Below are 19753 nucleotides of genomic sequence, written 5' to 3'. Positions count from 1 at the left end.
CAGTTTGGAAATATTAAATTAACGAAATAGGGTATAAAAATGTCCATACTCCGGTTGACAATGTACAAGTAAGAGATACGTTACATTCCATACCCACTTACGTTGACACTGTTTTTTTGTTGACTTTTCTTTTAACACTGCTTTAGACACAATAAAATAAAACTAAAATAAAAATGTATTCATCAATAGTTTAAAATTATATGTGCATCGCTGAGGGTTTTAGTTAGTCAGTATTATTTAACGGAATATCAAAATTGAGCAACAGGAACGATTTTCTCTTACGTTTTCTTACGTTTTTTTGTTTGACCTTTTTCGCTAAAACCTTGTCTTAGAGAAGATTCAATAAAAGCAAGTATTTAAAATCAGCCAGTTAAATAAAAACTTGATTCATCAATTGGATAAAATTATGTGGGCAGAGCTGAGGGTTCTATCTAGCTAGAAATATTCGACGGAATATCAAAAATGAGGAATATGTATAATAGAACTTGAATTCGTCAGTATATTTTTTAAATGAGACGGTATATTTTGGTGTATTTCTGAGGGTCGACGGTATTTTTTTATCGATAAATCTATTTATCGTATATTTCACAGTTCCCAGGTAACAACAATAAACAAAAAAACAACAAAATAAGCAACAAACAAACTTGCACGTTAAACAAACTTGCAAATAAACCATACAAAAATGTCGGATATTTAGTGCAAGCGGCCACAACCAGCTCAACTTTCCACGGCGTGGGTGCGAGAGGAGAGTGGCGGGGAGGTGAGTGTAAAACTGCTGTCTGCCGGCGCTCACGTGTCTTGTGTGCTTCCTGGCTGTGGGCTCCAAATAATAAATATATACATAATTCGTCAATCCTAAATGAGGTGCTAATAACTGACTGGGTTATGTCATACCCATATACTCATTAGAGCATATCTGTGAAGAGGGAATTCCCTGCCTATGGGTTAATTCAACTTTGATTACGTATTGTTGTTGTGGGGTGTTGTCGGGCCAATCAGAATGCAGCTATTGAGGGGCCTGTCCGCATGCTTACTACGAGTGAGTATATGACGTATGCAACGCAATACCACGCGGGTCTGTGTATTGATTTTTGCTCTCGGTGGGGCGTAGGGGAATCACGTGAGTTGGCTCTCTGTCCGCCCCCACACTGCGATCATTGGTGCCCCATCACTGTGTCGCCAGCTGTGAAAGCGGTAAGAATGCAATGCGGAAGCGAGCACTGCATTTGAAATTTTTAATTGTAAATTATAATATGTACAATTTACGTAACTAATTGACGACAAGTGTTAAATACAGTTCGAAATATCAACAACAGGGCTGCGCCTTTAATGAGTCTGTGTCTGTGTCTGTGTCTCTTTGTGTGTGTGTCCCTCCCTCTATCAATAAAACCACGACACGTGTGCCTATAATTAAAGATGCGACTGTCCGATTAGAAGTCGCCGACGCCACAGTTGTAACCCAACTCGCGTGACCTTTGACCTGGCGTGATAGAATATAAACCTCATGTTTCGGTCGATTCAGCTACATACATATGTACTCATCAGTTATCAAATGTCAGCAAAAACAAGTTAAATTACAATCGTGGCAAAATGTACAACAACAGCCGTTCGTCAACAGTCAACAGTGATGGGAGACAATTTTATCAATGGCCAACAAAATGTTTCTGCAATCCGATCGAAGTATGTACATATGTAGGTAGCAAGTTTTTTCATACGATTTGCGATATGGTGCCATAAGATAAGGCAGCTATATATAGCCAGCCGCCCCCCATTGCCCATATAAATGTGTAATTATGCATGTGCACACAGTTGACTGAACCTTTGATCCCCGAGGGAAGGGAATGACTTATCGCATTCATATGCACCTGCACTCATGCTCGTTCGACTTTTCTGTGCATCGAACTATAGAGAACTATAGAAACCTTTATGCAGAGAATGCAAATAAGGACGTATTGCTGCGACTTGTTTACTCCAAGCTTATGATATCGTAATCACTCGGATTACGATATTCTCTACAGTGAATACCCTGCTCAGCGGGCACTTTTAGTCACAGTCATAATTTGGCAACAGCATCAACAAGAAGCAATCCGATCCGCAAGCGAGCATCCACTGTACATATTTTGTAGACACAAAAGACACATCAAGGAACACACAATTCATTATACCCTTGGCTGGCAATCAGGCAGACTCGACCTGTCCTACACCCTATACAGAAAAGCTAACAGATGACAGATAAGACTTAAGTGTCAGCTTTTGTCCCATATACCCCACACTCTCACTCCATTGGGGCAACAGTTCAGGCCATTAAGCCTTCAACCCAAATTGCTTTCGTTTGTGGGCCAATACACGAACACTACGTATACAAACATATGTATTGCTTGTACGATGTATATGTATCCATGAGTTATACACGCTGACATTTCCAGATTATAGACATTCGTTTTAATGAAGTCGCTCCGATCACACAGTGATTATATTAAGTTCGCTTCAGTCGCCGACTTTGTGTCTCCGTTTATGTAAGAAAACACACTCCCCCGTTTCCTTTTTGTAAACAAAAGTTGAATGGATTCACAAATATTCAAATATTATACTCATAATTTGCATTTGACTTTTTCTTTTATTTTCGCTTTCGTTTGTTTCTGAATTTGTCATCCGAATAACGCAGATTCTTTCTTTACTGCCCTGGCCGTCAATGGAATATTTTTATAATGGCCTGTCTATTTATAGAAGAACATTGGCCCAGAAGCTGTATGACTGAATGAACGGCCGCCCACACGTGAGCTTACATACAAATATAATGTACATAGATGATTTTTCGAAAGAATTCATCTGTGGAGGGAGGTCTATCATATCGTATCAAACATACATTTAGCGGAACAATTTCCGCACTAAAGAACAATAATTATTGTACAGTTTATAATCGTGCGAACAAAGGGTAATATTCTGTTCTCATGAATATGCAAATCGAATCTATATAAATGCCTGAACAAGCCCTAATTGCATCGTAAACATGGCTAACAATTTAATGGGGAGTGCAGTTAGGTACAGTGGGCAATTGTACAAGTAAATTTAGTGTGTAACAGGCCTTTGTATCCATTTAACACAAATGGGTAGAGCGTCATCCGATTGAGAGTAATCCCATAGAATGAGAACCAACCTATCCGTTCAATCGATTGCTAAAACCAATCACATTTGACCACTGTCTCTCGGTAGATCCGTCTGGCAAGATGCAAATGTGTACGGCGGGTTTTTTAAATGCCAAGGCTGCCGCCACCATCGTCTGTCTGTCGCCGGTCGCCGGTCGCTTGTCACAACCAGTTGGCAGTTTATTGCACCGAGAAGAGCCTCTTCTAGCGCTGCCACCCACAAGAGGAGGGAGTCCCCGCAATGCCTCAATGCCGCAGCTCCACTACCGGCTGTGGGGCCCGTCTTATCAGCTGTTGCTGCCACCAGTTTCATTTTATTTGGCCTGCTGCGATGGCTAGTACTGAATACTTCGGCAATTGGCTTCGTGTCAATACACAATGTATGTACATACATATAGGGGGAACGCACACTCGTGTGGGGCCTGGGGATCTGTATTTGTTAGTTTGTTTTCAATACACACTTGCCGATAGGGTAGTATATTGAAAGCTCTTTCGATGTATTTTCAGTGCGCTGCCGCGCCTTCGCCTTGATAGCGACGATGGATTTTTGACTTTCAGATACAATTTGGCGCTTGCTACGAACAGTTCGGTTGTTTTCCATTTTGTCGCGCGCGTAACGTACTCTTTACACCACATAGGAAAACGGCTACGGCAACGGCTCTCTCTTTCCTCCGCTGCTCTTTTTTTTTTCTTCACCTTAAAATATATAGGTATATGTTATATTTGAACAAGTGCTGAACGCTCTCTCCGCATCGGTGTTATCAAGAGGAAGTACCGCCAAACAATCGAATATTCGAATATCAAATGTGCGTACAATTCAAAGTGGAGCTAACGACCATCCAAAGTCTATCAATTCATCAAGCACTCAATCACCGAATCGAATGCTTGTTATCGTTCGGATGTTATGCACCCGTAATTGTTTCATTGTACATATCTTTATTTTTGGTGGGTTGAAATGGCGGTTAGGGTATAACCCACGCCGGTCGTCAGGGGATTGCGTGCTCTCCCATACATATCTAATCAAGGATTGTCGCTAGACGGCAGACTACATAGCAATAAAAGCCCACAAACAAATACAGAATGTTTCAAACCTCTCTTATCTCGAGAACTGGATGATTTTGTAAAGCCCTGTTCAATCCGGAACATTCGAAATAGTGGAAAAGTTTCCAATATAAACTCAATCGGCTTGTACGATTATTTCTGCTCCGTTTGACGCACTGAAAGTCCGGGGTGAAATAATCAAATTTAATGGTTGACACAACCCCTGTACCCTCTGTCTATGTAATATATTGTATATATGTATAGAGTTAATCATTCAGTGCACTCAATCATCGCGCTGTTATCTCCCTAAGCACTTGACCTTGTCGCCGGGACCTGCGATCACAAAATACCCAACAGTTGACCATAATTTATGGACTGGAATTCGCTTTGCACCACAAATGGCACTCCGCAGAGAGTCACAGAGAGACACTGAGGGAACAGAACTGAACCCAAGCGATGATAAGTCTTTTGGTGGCATAGGCATTGGCACAGTGTCTGTGTGTGAGTCGAAAGAGGGCTCGACCGTTAGACCGACGACGAAATCAAGCCCCCCACCGCACACAGACGCCACAGCCGGGTACAAAGTCAAACAACAGCGGCAACAGTCCGTCGTCCAGCCCAATGGGATTAGATTTCGGTACACAAACAAAGATCTGTGTATGTATATCTTGGGTGCGCTGTTCCGGAGATCATTATCATCCCATTGATGGGTGTGAAACACAGGTTTTGTTACACCTTACCTTACCTTATCGGGAAGACTGTCGTCCCCCACTGATTGATCTTGTAGCCGGAATAAGCGATCTTTATCTATCTAGTCCTGCCATAAATCACTGTGTTCCTATCAACAGATCCATGTTTCATCCCATAAATTACATGTATACCTTCCTGAACAATGAACCCTGTCCAAAAGGAAATTATGCAATAATGGGGTGTTGCCTTGCCTTTCATGACTGCCCGAATGAATGGCTATCTAATCGGCCGCCTGCGACTCTTATCTTGCAGCCAGCAGCATGACGGAGGGCAAGAACATACCCAACTCCAGCGCGGATGTGCCGTTCCGCAGCAAGGAGCTGCGCAAGCAGTCGCTGATCCAACACACGGGCCTGGTGGGCGTCATCGACGAGGGCACCAAGACCATCGGCTTCTCCATTTACACGACGCCCGACTTCAGGGAGATCGCCGCCCATCGAGTGGAGCTGAGCGTGATAACGCCCCAGGATGGCTGGTACGAGCAGGATCCGCTGGAGATCATGGCATCGATCAACAAGTGTGCCGAGGAGGCCATCAAGCAGCTGCCAGAGCAGGGCTTCAGCGCCAGCGACATTGCCTCCGTGGGCATCACTAACCAGCGCGAGACGACTATCGTCTGGGACGCCGTCACAGGCAAGCCGCTGTACAATGCGATCGTGTGGAAGGATATACGCACCAGCAGCACCGTGGATCAGATCGTGGCTAAGGTGCAGGACCCGAATCATTTCCGCAACATCACTGGCTTGCCGATCTCCACGTACTTCTCGGCCCTGAAGATCCGCTGGCTAAAGGACAACGTGCCCGAGGTGCGGCAGGCCATCCGCGGAAAGCGCTGCAAGGCGGGCACCGTCGACAGTTGGATTGTGTGGAATCTGACGAACGGTAAGAGTTCCCGATCCCCCTTTTGGTGATTGGTCTTTAAACTTAAATGTGACTCCTCTTACTTTTTAGGTGCCCTTCACATCACGGACGTGACGAATGCCTCGCGCACGCTGCTCATGAACCTCGAAACCCAGAACTGGGACCCCGTTCTGCTGAAGACGTTCGCTATCAAGGAGGATATGCTGCCCACCATCCGCAGCTGCTCGGAGATCTTTGGTAAGATCACCTCGGAGCGGAGTCCCCTGCGCGGCATGACGCTCAGCGGGATCATGGGGAACCAGCAGGCCTCGCTGCTAGGCCAGATGTGCGTCAAGCCGGGCCAGACCAAGAACACGTATCGCTCTGGGTGCTTTTTGCTTTGCAACACGGGCGACAAGCCCGTCTTTTCGCGCCACGGACTGCTGACCACCGTAGCTTATAAGCTGGGACCGCAGTCGCCCACGATCTACGCCATCGAAGGAGCCGTATCCGTGGCCGGACATGCCCTGTCCTGGTTGCAGAGTAAAGTGCGCATTCTGCCCGACTCCCGGGACGCCGAGAAGTACGCCGAGATGGTGCCCACGTCAGGGGATGTCTACTTTGTGCCCGCCTTCACCGGGCTGTACGCTCCCTACTGGCGCCAGAATGCGCGTGGCATAATCATCGGTCTGACGCAGTTCACGCGAAAGAACCACATTGTGAGAGCGGCACTTGAGAGCATCTGCTTCCAGACACGCGACATCCTCGAGTGCATGCATCAGGAGTGCGGCTACGAGATCAACAAGCTGCATGCCGATGGCAAGCTCACGACGAACAACCTGCTGATGCAGCTCCAGGCAGACACCATCGGCATGCCCGTGTTCCGCTCCCAGCTGATGGACTCGACGGCCTTCGGGGCGGCCATGTGCGCCGCCCAGGCGGAGGGCATTGATCTGTGCAAGTTTGAGCCGGAGAAGCGCTACTACGAGAACGTGCACTACGACACGTTCCTGGCCACCACCACGGATGTGGAGCGAAAGGAGCGCTACGGCAAGTGGAAGCGGGCCGTCGAACGTAGTCTTGGCTGGGTCATCAAGCAGAAGAAGACGCGCGAGCACACCGAGGAGAACTACCGCATGCTGTCGTCGCTCCCAGCGAGTATATTCCTCATCAGCAGCTTTGCGATGCTGGTGCACTCCTTTGCAGCGACCTCCCAGTAGCACTGCCAATCCTTTCGTTCCCACTCCATGACATTTCGATCGGTTCTCGGTTGTGATAATAACTATTCTTCCTTTTACACTGTATGTTTGTACATAGATAGCTCTTCAGGAAATCCCCTCTAAAGGGTCTAAAAAGAGAGATGGTTGAACGTGCTTTAAACTATGCAAATAGTTACCGTAGCCTACGACCTCTAATCTTACGCAGAAAGTCATTTGCTCTAACCTATTTTAAGTAAACTGTATCATTTAGCCCGTGTTTATTTTATCGTCCCTCTTCCCAGGAGCGTGTCCTACACCCCCCGCTTTATCAACGAAATTGTATATAGCCAAAGGGCACAATGACTCTTAAAATAAGTAGGTATCCCACCCCACCCCAGCCCATATTTGTACGAGTACGTTTATATGTATAGTGATTACGTCCCCTAACGAATAAACATTGCGATTTACCAAGAATTCTCTCATAATCTCTATATCGGTGATTAGGCCTTTTCCGTTTTCTGTGATAATATAAATAGAACAAAGCTGGAAAAGGGGGTTCAAACCGAAGAACTCTTCGAACTCGTGATATGGATGAGATTAGCTTCGATAACAGCATTGGTATTGGTACCAGCATATACGTATGTACATGCATTATATTTATTGTCCCTTCTTGTTGCTGCTTTTCTTTTCTCGAATGAAAGACTCATCTCTTTCTACATCATTTTTGTTTGCTTTTTGCAATATTTCAATCTCCCTTCAGGTGGGGTCTCCTGTCAGTATCTGCCGTGCTATCAGCGAACGGAAATGTCAACAACAGGCAAATATTTATGACTAAAGTAATCGATTGATTAATAGATGGTGGGTGTGCCAATACTCAATGGGAAGGGGTATTTTTTGGTGAAACAAATGATTGGCAATTTTAAGGTGTGTCGTCAATGGAGCTAGGTAGATATCGGATTACAGAAATAGAATTAAGTAATCTACGTTGTTGTTGGCTTGGCTAAAAGGTAATCTTTGGGGAATCTGAGAGAAATTAGTTTCCCTCGAGCTCCTCGAGTTGTATCACCTGCCGAATCCGAATCAGGCAGTGTGCTGATTCCAATGATAATCCTGAGTGGAGGATGGTTTCACCGTCATGGATAAGGCCCGAAAAGGGTCCGGCAGTGCTCCTGGAAGAGCACATGGTAATGAGAGACACCATCGTGGACAGTGAAGCCTCTACAATGGCATCTATGGGGCCTGGAGCTGATCGAATCCTTTCCCCATTCTAAAGAAATGTGAGGAGTACAAAAAATACAGCTTCAAGTGGAAATCGTTCGCCTTGCAACTGCTTAGAGTTTATGTATGGCGCTCTAGATATCAGTATAGGTCCTGTAGACCATAGCCAGTGTGCACTGTAAGATGGATCACATTTAAATTGGTTCTCACACACACGCACACTTGTATGGATGAGAACTCCAACAACAACAAGCCCTTGCTCACACTCACATCCAGGTAGATCCAGGTAAAAGAAAAAAAGGTAACAAGATCCATACAAAGAAATTGATTTTCTCTGTTCGGGGCTGCGGGTCTGCACATACATACATTCAAAAATTTTACTGAATCAGTGCAGCAACAACACAACAACAACCGAGGCACAAGAACCGGAATCCGTTTGATGTTGAAGCGCGCACGCGCACCTTTTGGGTCTTCGAACAGGCAACGCAACAACAAAATACACACCCATGGACACACGGACACAGGATGTGTGTGTGGGTGTGAGTTGGTTGAGCTCGAACCGATTTGATTCCCATCGCAACAGGTTCGTTCGATCATTTGCAGTGCCAGTGCTGCCACTATGTTTCAGTAAAATCAAGCTAGATTGACAGAAAGGGAGGTACAAAAATAAAAACAGCTGAATAGAAGCCAACACCAAATTAATGATTCTTCTGAATACAATAAATGCCAAATAGTGGGTGCAATAAGCCTATAATCAATCAATCGATAAGCAAGAGAAATCGATACGCGAAAAAGGCCACACTGACCGCTGTTTTCAATTTGTTCCCGCTATTTTTCTTTGAAAAAAAAAGCTAATTTGGCAACACTGATCGTTTGTTCTTCCGTGCAAAGCCGCCGCCGCGGTTCTGTCGTCAATCGTGTTCGAGTTGCGTGCGCGGTTTGTTGGGTTTTTCGAATGGTGTTTTGGATTGGATTGGCTGCGGATCGTCTCTTTTTTTTGTTGTTGCTTTTTTCGAGTGTGTGCCTTGTTTATGTTAATGTGAAGCGATAATTATTTATTTATTCCAAATGCTGGCAAATATTGCAGAATTAGCAATAAGTTTGGTCAATTTACGGTGCTGGAAATTGGAAGCGTGAGACCGATCCGCACACTCATTATGGAGCACGGTTGTATGTGTGCGTGCCAGTGGTGGTATGCAACATAAATAAGCATTTGGAAGCTAAAGGGTCAAACCGGTTTAGCCAACGCAGACGCCACTGGGGGCACCACTTAGTCATGGAGGAGGAGGCAACATCATCCACAACAGCAGCAGCAACAGCAGCAGCAACAGCAGCAGCAACAACAACTGCAGCAGCAACAGCGGCAGCAGCAGGAACATCAGCATCCTTGCAACGTGTCGGCTCTCAAGCGAGTCTAGAACAGGCGTCGCCCATGTCCCCCAGCCAGGTGGTTGCACCGGCTCCTCATCACTATCATTACATACAATATCCGGCGCATTATCACCAGCCGCAGATGCCGATGCAGTTGCAGCCGCAGATCCAGCAGACGGGCAGCCAATGCCAATGCCCCTGCTCCTGTGGCCGGGCGCCACAGATGCCCCAACTGCCGCCGCAGCAGCAGCAGCACCCATCGCAGAACGGCTCCATGGCTGTGGCGGTGCTGGTGCACCAACAGGCCTCTGTTCCAGCCGCTGATCAATCGACGCCACTCAAGACGCAGTCGGCCCAGTCCCTGCTCAACCACTCCTACCAGGCGCTGCACGAGGAGCAGCAGCAGCAGCAGCAGCAGAGGGATCGGCTCAATCTCCAGCTGGACACGTCGGTGGGAGCCGGCAGCTGTGACTGCGACCTGGAGTGCAGCTGTGCCGCCAACGGAGGCTCTTCCCTTGCCCAGCACAAGCGCAGCCTGCTGGCGGATGCCATGCTCGGCGCCGACGAGATCACGGTCAGTGAATCCGACAACAACAGCACAATGATCAAGAAGAAGAAGCCCCGCTCCAGTGCCGGGCAGCTGCCGCCCAAGACTCAGCCCACGGGCGACAGCTGCAACGACATTTACCACGACACGGAGCTGGAGGGGGCAGGAGGTTCTGTGCCCTCCTCGGGGGGAGGCGGCTCCCGCGGCAGAAAGTCCCAGAATCTAGACGACAACCGTCCGCCCCTGCCGCCACGCCCACCGCCCAGGCCACGCAGCAACGGAAATGGATCCATAGGTGAGTGGCCAGCATCGCATCGCATCAGCATCAGTGGTGCCCAAATGAATCACTTATCCCCCTTGGGGGCTAGTCACAGATTTGTCACCCTTTTTTCGCCCAGCATCCCAGCATCCGCCTGGTCCTGATGCTTCCTCATCCGCATATCTGGCCCTGCCAGCGCCTGCGCCTAGCCGCCATCTCTCTCGCTGCCACGCTCCGAGAGAGCTGTTGCAGGTCCAAGTATTTGCTTGGGGGATGGTTCCTTGGATGGATGGTTGGAAGTGTGCTAATGTCAGTCGGGACTTTCAGTTGACACCGTTCCGTTCCCGTTATTGCAACAACGCACACTCCCCAAAGCACATCCGCAGGTCCCAGCTTTTCCGTACCCCCGCTCCTGCCTCTGCCTCCGCCTCTGCTTCCCGCCTCTCGGTTCGCGCAGCTGCCAGCAGTAGCACCAGTACCAGCAGCAGCAGCAGCAGCGGTGGCATCTCATCGCCATCAGCGACTTCTGTGTAGATATTTTTCCGTTTCGTTGCGGAGCAAAAAAACAAAAAGAAAAGAGAGTGACTAGTGACGAGTGGGCAGGCGAAAAAAAAGCAATTGCGGAACTGAGTTTGCGAAAACGTGTTCAGGAATCCTTTGCTTCGTCCGCTGCATGCTCTTCCGCGTCCTGTCCATAGCTGCTATGTGGGCATAGGGGCAGCCAGTTTATGGCCAGTGTTTTCCGCGAGACGACAGCAAGGCTTCCAGCAACAAATCCCTGCCAAAATGCATGGCTATCCGGTGATGCAGTTCGTGCAGTACAGCATGCCGCCACCCTGCTCCTGGGTGCCCGCACCGCCCCCGTCCTCCGGCAATGTGGATGCCCATCATCGTGGTACTGGCTCTAGAGTCCCTTGATTCCCATTCCCCGTCTGATTGTTGTCATTTGTGTGTTCTGTTCTGTTCTCTCCCCGCCCTCTCCTGCAGCCCATCGCCATGGAGCTGGCATCAAGAAGTACGTGGTGTGGTGCCTCATCTGCGGCGGCTTCAGCTGCCTGCTTGGCGTGCTCTTCCTGGGCGTCTACTTCCTGCTGCACTCGTACACCATCACCGTGGGCAACTTTGAGACAGTGCCGACCTTTGTGCCTGCCACACTGCTCATCCTCACGGGCATCTGCATCATGAGCCTGGCCCGTCGAAGGAATCGCTACAGCTATTTGGTAGGTGGCACCACTCCACTCCAATCATTGGGACTCTGTTAACCCTTTGTATACGACTTGCAGATTAAGCTGTCGGGCGCCTGTGGCCTGGTATCTGCCCTCACCTGTGCCTTGGTCACGGTTACCACCACCGTGCTGCACATGAGTCGCCTGCAGGCGCTGCGGGAGTGCGAGTACGCCCAGAAGACGCGCACCTGCACCTGCTACTCGGACCTCATCGAGTCCCAGGTGGATCGGGTGGACAAGGGTAAGCATTGTCTGTCGTCTGAAGCGTAACCCCCCATTTATGCATTGCCTGTTTCATCAGAAGGAGTGCGTCTGGTGTTCGACTCTCTCTCCGATTGCGGCGTTGTCCATGGATCGCTGTACTCCTGCCTGCGGGCCATCTTCGGGCTGTCTGTGGCCGGAGTACTCATCGCCGTCTTCAGCTGCATGCTGGTCTACCAGCTGCTCAGCCATGAGCGCAAGAAGATGTACTGGGAGCAGCTGGAGCTGCGATGCCGCTCCCTCTATGCCAGCCAGGCGCCGCCACCCTCTCTGGGGGCTCTTGGGGCCCCCGGACGGATGCTCAATTGTCGCTGCTGCGAGCAGTGCCACGCCCATCGGCAGATGACGCTGCCGTTGCAGACAACCGCTTATCCCTGGGACGAGGCCACGGTGGCGGCAGCGGCCGCGGCAGCCGGAGGCGGAGGAGCGGAGCAGCGCTTCTGGGCGGCACAGCCACCGGGAAACTTTTACTCGCCAAATCCGGGCGGAGAGGATCCCTCCGGACCGTGTCGCGGCGGAGAACGGGGAGCAGGAGGAGGAGGCGGACGAAGCAGCAGCGGCTGGAGCTGGCCGAGAATGCCATGGCAGCGCACTACTCCGGACACGGGAAGACGCTTCCGACAGGCAGCAGCCAGTCCGGACTCCCAGTACGGTTTCAGCTCGGCCACGGCCATGGCGGCGGACGGCAATCAGATGCTGATCGAGGAGCCGGCCGTGGGTGCCACCTACAATGGCATGCCGCCGCCCAACGCCTTGCCCTACGGAGTGTGGGGTCCGCCGCCGCCCTACAGCGATCCCAACAGCCCCGCAAGGCGTGGCTACTACCAGTATCTGCAGCCGGCGGCTTGTCTGGCTGGCAATCCCTCAACCACAACGGTGGCGCTCACCCAGGAGCAGCTGCACCAGCAGGCGATGCAGCACCAGCACCCACACGCACATCCCCAGCAGCAGCAGCAGATGCAGCTGCAGCTGCAGCGAATCCAAGGCCAGTCGGCCACTCTGGAGCGGATGGACGGTCTGAGCCTGAGTAGTATGACTGGCAATATGACCGGCATGACGTCCACACGATCCTCCGCCTACAAGTCGAAGGTGGAGTACGAGAACACGCCCTCGGACAGCGACGGAGGCGGCAATGCGAGGGAGAGGGATCGCTGCTCCAACACGCTACCCACGCGCAAGCTGAAGAAGCGCATCGAGGCAGGCACTGGGGCCAAGAGCATCGGACCCCAGAGCAATCCCAGCCAGCAGCGACCCAATGTGCAGCAGCTATTCGCCAAGCAGGAGCAGCAGCCACTGCAGCAGCAGTCCACGCAGGGCGGCACGCAGCAGGCACAGACGCAGTCGTCGGCGGGCGTAGAGAACAGCGGCTATCAGGACTCGAACGGAGCCATAGCCAAAGATCAGGTGGGCGGTGGGGTCGTGGGGTCACTTCTACAGGACCCCGCCGAGTCGGAGGTCTACTTTGCGGACGTCAGCAGCTGCTGCAACATGTCCGTGAAGAACGACAACTACTACGACAACGCCCACCGCCACCAGGGGCACCATCATCATCAGCACCAGCACAGCAACTGCAGCCACAGCAGCACTCAGAGCAACGCCAACACCAACAACTCCTCGGCGAACGAGGACTATCTGGCCCAGAGATTCGGACGACGCGAGCACTCCATACGCAGTCGCTTGCCCATTCCCCAGGCCCGCCTCGAGGACGACTACGAGAGCTCCAACCTCAATATGCCGACGATGAAGGAGCAGCAGCAGCAGCAGCAGCAGCTGCAGAAGGAGATCTCGCGCCAGAGCATGTGCTCCGTGGAGTCGGAGGCCAAGACTGAGTTCACCGACCTGTCGCCATCGACGCCCTGCGGAGGATCGCTTCCTCCGCCGCCCGCAAACTTTGCCAGCGATCCGCCGTGCACGACGGGCCAGCAGTCGCCGAGCTTTGTGGCCTCGTTCCCGTACTCCTCGGAGTCGCAGTGCCTGGAGGCGCATCGCCGCTCGACAAAGAACATCCACGAGCTGCTCATGGCCGGTGGTGGGACCTCAACTGTAGGGGCCGACTCCCACTACGAGGTCATCAACGATAGGAATAATCCAGTGGCCGGCTATCAGCTGCAGCGCGCCATCGCCGGCGGCAGCCACAAGCACAAGTCCAAGTCGAAAACGCGTTCGCGGGAGCAGCTGGACATCTATGGGAGTGGAGGAGCCGATCGCTCCGACTGGTCCTCGGACGGGGGACGTTTGTGAGGCCAAGCGAGCGACGAGGTGTTTGTCTAGACGGAGCGGAGCAGTGCAGTGGTTTCATCATCATTATATACTCAGTAAGGACGGGACTGTGTCCCCGTCTCTCCCTTTTGGTTTGTCCCACACCCACTAAATATCGTCGCATTTGTAATGTTTGCCATCCAACAGAGGAACAACACTTCCTCCCTCTCTCTCCAACTCAAGGGCCCCGGCCACACACTTTGCTTTAACTATTTTACGCGAAATATCCTTTGCATAGTAGATATATGTATAGTTTATATTGAATATTGAATATTTACTAATGGTAACGTAACAAAATATTGTAGCATTGAATTGAATGTTGAGCAATTGTAGCAATGATGGCGCTGTGCGACAGTGATTTGGCACTTTGCACGGAACAAAAACTAGGTTGTAGGCCTACCTTCGAATTCGGTAGCATTTTATATATTTTTGTTTTTTTTTTTTGTCATTAATTCCCAACAAAATAAGCTACTAATTATTAACATTGTCCAAAGAATGTCAAAGATGCGAATTTTGAAGTTGATCAATCGCGGTTTTTGAATTAAGAATAAAGATTTTGGGGGTTCAAAGGGCGACGAGGATGTCATCTACTTATCCAGGCCTACAGCCCAGTTTTTGTCTCGTGCCAAGTGCTTTCAAAAGTTTCCATTTTGTCGCACAGTGTAATCTATGAATATTATTATACAAATTATGTTATATTTACCTGCGTATTTACATAGTTGCATACATATACATACATACACACCTACACACATATACATATACATATATATAGTATATATATACATAGTTAGTTAAATGTTAGAGCGCAAGTTAAATTTATTAAAGAACAAAGTATATCCGAAGCATTTTAACAACAACGAATCGTCGTCTTTTGGAATTGCGGTGCAGTACTTAATCATGAAAAAAAAGACATTGCCAACTAAAATTACAATTTGGAATTTAATGACTACGTAAACATCGTACAGTACAACTGGGATTACTATGACTATGGCTCCACTCCCACTCCAGTCCACTCCACTCCACTCCACTCCACTCGACTCGACTTACCTCTGCTCCGGCGGGCTGTCAATGGGCCAGACTGTGCAGCAGCATAAAGAGAGCAGTGGCAGTCAGACTGAGGCTAACAATAGAGGCGGCAGCGTTCTTGCGATCCGCAATGCTGCCGTGAGGGATCTCGTTCTCCGAATCGTCCGGCACAGGCTCCGGCACGGCCAGTTGCTCCAGTGCCAGCACCGTGGCCTCGTTGATGGTGCGGAGCAGGGGATAGCTCTGACTGAGTCGGCGGGGGGCAGAGCTAACCACCTTGAAGTCTTCAAAGGTATCGCCATCCAGCTCACAGTTGCCAAGGAAGTCATCCGTGTCCACCGACCAGACCATGACGCCCGCCAGACGCTTGGACATGGCATACAGCACCTTGTTGGCGATGGAACGCGAGCTGTCGAACGTCACAACGCTCACATCTTGCGTGAAGACATTGCGCTCGGAGCGGGCCAGCACCTGGCTGGTCTGGGGGTCCCACTGCTTGGTCCAGCCCGATGTCTTGTTGCTCAGTACATTGCAGATTTCATTGTACCCCAGGAAACCATCCTCGCGGGTATAGGGTCCCCGGAAGCCGACTCCGTCGCTGCCATCGTTGAGGTTTCCCTCGGACACCGTCTTGAAGGTTCGTCCGTAGAATGGCAGGCCAAGCACCAGCTTGGAGGGGGGGGCCCCCAGCTTTAGCAGATAGTCAATGGTGAATTTCTGAAATAAATGATGCCAAGATATATGCACGTATTATCTGTTTCGTTCTCATGGGACTGTTCAAGCACGGCTTACCACACTGAAGGGATCCTCTGCTGGGGCAGCGAGTGGAGAATTGTAGCCCACCTTCTGGTCCCAGCTGCCGTGGTAGTCGTAGCACATGATGTGCAGGTAGTCCAGATACCGCGATATTTGCCGGACATCGTAGGCCTCGTCGATCACCTTCTTGGCCGCTCCAATGGCCGAGGTGAGCAGCAGCCCATGGTTGTCGAACTCCTCCCGCAGCTCCTTGGTGAGAGCCACAAAGTTCTCGCGGTCGCTGGGCTTGCCCCCGCGCTGCGTGGGATACTCCCAGTCCAGGTCGAGGCCATCGAAGTTGTACTTGCGCACAAAGCTCGACACCTGCTTGACGAATCGTTCGCGCAGGTAGCTGTTGGCCACCAGGCTGGAGTAGTTGGCCGAGCCCTCGTTCCAGCCGCCTATGGCCAGGGAGACCTTCAGATGTGGATGGCTGCGCTTCAGGCCGGTCAGCTGCTCGTAGCCACCCTTGCCGTACTGCTCCTTCAGGTCCTGCCAGGGATCTAGCCGAAAAGAATGGGCTCGAGTTAGCATACGCCAATAAAACAAACCGGCCGAAGGTGCTCTGCTCTGCTCTGCTCCCTTACCGAGCGATTTTATGGACGCCTGCGTGATGTCCAGGCCAGCGAAGGCGTACACCACATGGGTGCACAAGTTGGGATCAAAGTTGTCTATGGCATAGGCGCCCTGCTCGGGCCGGTACACAGCCCATGTGGATATGTAGCAAACAACCACCTTGTCGTGCGAGGGACCTGCAAGTGAGATCCGCTGTCAGCAACCCCTTTTGCGGTCAGCCTTTGGCGTAGCACTCACCCGTCCTGGCGGTCACTGAAGCCCATAATGTGCACGAAACGGATGCCAGCAGCAGGAGGAGCCACAGCTGCGGTGCTTCCCCCCAGACTTTTCTCTGACGCATCGCTCGCATCTATGGGAGAGACACACAAGACCACATAAGAATAGAGTTGAATGTTTTGCGTGGTCGAGCGCCACTTTGTGGCGACAATGTGATACATTTTCATAATTCCAATTCCGTTCAATTACTGGCTTTAATTGAACGGACCCTCCGGTCACTCCGCGAGCGGTGCAGAAAAGTGAAAGGCAAAACAATTCTTAGAGATTCTTCAATCACTTCAATGAACTGTGAGTCACTCATTGCCATGTACTCATGCAGTAGTAGAACCTCATTTCATCATCGACCAGACAACCAACCAGAATGTAATCAAAGACTTGTCTTTGTTTCTGACGCTTTGGAATACTGGTATACGATACAGTTATCACGAAGTCGTTTCAGCAACCATTCAGAGGGAATACGTGAACCGAATTCGCTGGGACCGAGCTTGAGCCTGAGACTGAGCCTGAGCCGGTGTTGTGTGGGTTGTCGAACCTGATTCTCAACTTTCGCCCGAAGGCCCTTAAATAGCTGGTGACCGGCGGCGACAAGGTGCATCGGACAGAACGGCAGCGGAATGACCAACTAAAGAGCTTGATGAATCACGGTCATATCATTCGCCAAACCAAACTGGAGACAGCCCAAGCTAGCCCACGCTTCTCCTCCCGGCTATCGCTATCTGGTTCGGTTCGGTACGGGTTTGATACGGGTTTGATACGGGTTGGGGGGTAAACAACTTTACTTCGGTGTTTTGATAAGAAATGGCATGAAAATGCACTTAGGTTTTTGTTAGCGTGGAAATTAGGTGGAAAAGCAAGACTTAAACGGTTTCACTTTCCGGCTTTTTTCACGTTTTTCTTTGCCCCTAACTTTTGCATATTAATTTGTTTTTTGTTTAGCCTCGGGGCTCGGCCAAACCGGAATCGGGCGTTCATCACGAGTTGAACCCAGACAAAAGATGCCGCGAAACATGTGAAAACGGAATCAGAATACGAATATCAACGAAATCGAGAGGAAAACATCAGAACAAACAGCCCATCTGAGGATGGAACTACTATGCACACATGTATGTATGTATGTATTATATATAGGAAGATGGGAAGATTCGGTATCGGGAGACGAACTTCATGTTTATGTATGTATGTTGCGCATGCGTAGCCTGACGGGACGGGGAGGGGGAGAGGAAGTGGAAAGCCAATTAGCACGTAAACACACACACACTGGAGAGAAACCCCAACTCCGCGATGGGTATTCACGGGCTGGGCGAAGGCGAAGGCGTCGTCGTCGCACAATATATTCGTTAATGGAAAGCATAACAAGTGGAGGCACTGCTCCACTACGGCCCAAATGATGTGCTCAGTGTCTTGGATTTGAAATGCTTTTACACGTACGTTGATTTATTGCCTGATGCTTGTTTTATTTTGGTTCTGTTCCGCTTAAACTGGCTGCCACGCACGCGCCGTCGTAAAACTTTGTACCGCCTCCGTCGCCTTTCCGCATTTAACTGAACAACAAAACTCGTCGTCGTCGTCGTCGTCGTGGCCACAGCGTTAAACTTATATATGTAAAAAGCAACTGAAGCCGAACTCGAGCTCTTGCCCGAACCACCATCCCCAGCAGTGCCAAGCTCTCGAGTCGCCAAAGAGCCAATACCAAGACGAAGTTGCGCTCAGAGAATAATAACCAAAGAGAATCATACAAAGTACATCAAAATAACGTAATTTCAAAACCAATCTTTCCATCTTTTGCGTCGTCTCTCGGAAATAATATTTCTTTTTGCTATCAGCATTAAGAAATTTGTAAATTATGGAACAAAATGTGCTGTTATTCCAGGCTCCAGTACGGCTTTTAGGAAACATTTTTCCAAATAAATCGTTGGGAGCGAAACGTTCACTCGAATACATTTTGAGAAGCCAATTTTGTTAAAAGGTTTGTATGAATGAACAGTTCACTACAGTATACTTTCATGAAACGACTGTGGTCAAAAAGATTTTTTCCAGCTTTGACCTCCAACCTAGACACATATTCCACCGTTATATATCGGAATTGCATACGCTATCTTTCTTGCTGGGCAAAAAGCGGATGAAGCTATATGCTTTTCTTTGAAATTGACATTAATTGGTACAATCAGTTCCTTGTGAATGAGTACGTGAACATTCATAGCATTTTTGCTCTGCATGTTTGGAATCTTGGACAAAATGTCCACACTTCTATCATCTATAGCATTGGATAATTTAATACATTATCTAGTATTACACGCACTTTAGTATGAAGAAAAGAAACTTCGGAGAGAACTTTTTCCCCTGTAAAGATAAAATGCTCTTCGTTTTAGTTATAATAAATTTCTCAATAGAAAGAGGAGAGTCAATAAATTCCAATAGCATTTCTTTGGAAATAGAAGATTGGTATATTTAAAATTTGACACTTTTTAAAAATGATTAAATGTTGTAGGTTCATAGCCATGATTCATGACAGTCAAACATTTATTCGCATTCGTTGAATTTTAAAATTCAATTTTGCAGCTGCCAAATCCAATCTTTGACGCAATCAGAGCACCGTCAACTGGCAGTTTCATTAAAATATAACTAGTTCAATGGGTTTAAATGGAAATATTTTTGTTTCATTTTATGTGCCTGCAATTTTTTTAAATACACTATGTAATTATGGTCCCTCATATTGATCATTATATATTATTTTAACATTCTTCTTTGCTTGCTCTTCATTCGTTTTCTTTTTCAGTTTCGTTTTTGTTCCAGAACTTTCTGTCACTTCTGTCGCCATCTTTTTCCATCAAACCCTAACTTAACTTTAACATAACATTCAAATATTTTTTTAATTGTTGTTCTACGTGTTTTTCCAGGTTCCTGTTTAAGTCCAGGCATTGAGGCATTTCCATCCTTTATATTTCTTCATGTTCCCGGAT

The 19753-nt window shown here is 49.1% G+C and overlaps 3 protein-coding genes across 7 annotated transcripts; 2 read left to right on the top strand and 1 right to left on the bottom strand.

Annotated features, from left to right (window-relative positions):
• The first annotated feature begins 673 nt into the window (after positions 1-673).
• Positions 674-7455, top strand: LOC6600505 (glycerol kinase). Of its 2 annotated transcripts, none has more exons than XM_026991751.1 (3): positions 674-760; positions 5190-5819; positions 5889-7455. In XM_026991751.1, the coding sequence occupies exons 2-3, from the start codon at positions 5198-5200 to the stop codon at positions 6995-6997; spliced, it is 1731 nt and encodes a 576-aa protein (XP_026847552.1). In that variant the 5' UTR covers positions 674-760; positions 5190-5197; the 3' UTR covers positions 6998-7455. The 2 variants fall into 2 exon arrangements, with proteins under 2 accessions (XP_026847552.1, XP_002025612.1); XM_002025576.2 differs by lacking the exon at positions 674-760 and adding an exon at positions 3725-3952.
• A 3280-nt stretch (positions 7456-10735) lies between these two features.
• LOC6600504 lies at positions 10736-14987 on the top strand. 2 transcript variants are annotated; one of them, XM_026991784.1, is made up of 4 exons: positions 10736-11266; positions 11359-11591; positions 11655-11838; positions 11902-14987. In XM_026991784.1, exons 1-4 carry the CDS (start codon positions 11158-11160, stop codon positions 14097-14099), a joined length of 2724 nt encoding a protein of 907 aa, XP_026847585.1. In that variant the 5' UTR covers positions 10736-11157; the 3' UTR covers positions 14100-14987. The 2 variants fall into 2 exon arrangements, with proteins under 2 accessions (XP_026847585.1, XP_026847584.1); XM_026991783.1 differs by having other exon boundaries at positions 11899-14987.
• A 53-nt stretch (positions 14988-15040) lies between these two features.
• Positions 15041-18332, bottom strand: LOC6600503 (probable chitinase 2). 3 transcript variants are annotated; one of them, XM_026991785.1, is made up of 5 exons: positions 18222-18332; positions 16755-16866; positions 16529-16693; positions 15939-16444; positions 15041-15863 (listed from the first exon to the last, which is right to left on the bottom strand). In XM_026991785.1, the coding sequence occupies exons 2-5, from the start codon at positions 16864-16866 to the stop codon at positions 15186-15188; spliced, it is 1461 nt and encodes a 486-aa protein (XP_026847586.1). In that variant the 5' UTR covers positions 18222-18332; the 3' UTR covers positions 15041-15185. The 3 variants fall into 3 exon arrangements, with proteins under 3 accessions (XP_026847586.1, XP_026847588.1, XP_026847587.1); XM_026991787.1 differs by lacking the exon at positions 18222-18332 and adding an exon at positions 17573-17591; XM_026991786.1 differs by lacking the exon at positions 18222-18332 and adding an exon at positions 16953-16984.
• Between the last annotated feature and the right edge of the window lie 1421 nt (positions 18333-19753).

This window comes from Drosophila persimilis, unplaced genomic scaffold (genome assembly GCF_003286085.1).
Source record: "Drosophila persimilis strain 14011-0111.01,24,50 unplaced genomic scaffold, DperRS2 tig00000686-arrow-arrow-pilon, whole genome shotgun sequence".
Lineage (NCBI taxonomy): Eukaryota > Metazoa > Arthropoda > Insecta > Diptera > Drosophilidae > Drosophila > Drosophila persimilis.
Note: the sequence above shows the minus strand (reverse complement) of the source record. Positions and strands in the feature narration are given on the sequence as shown.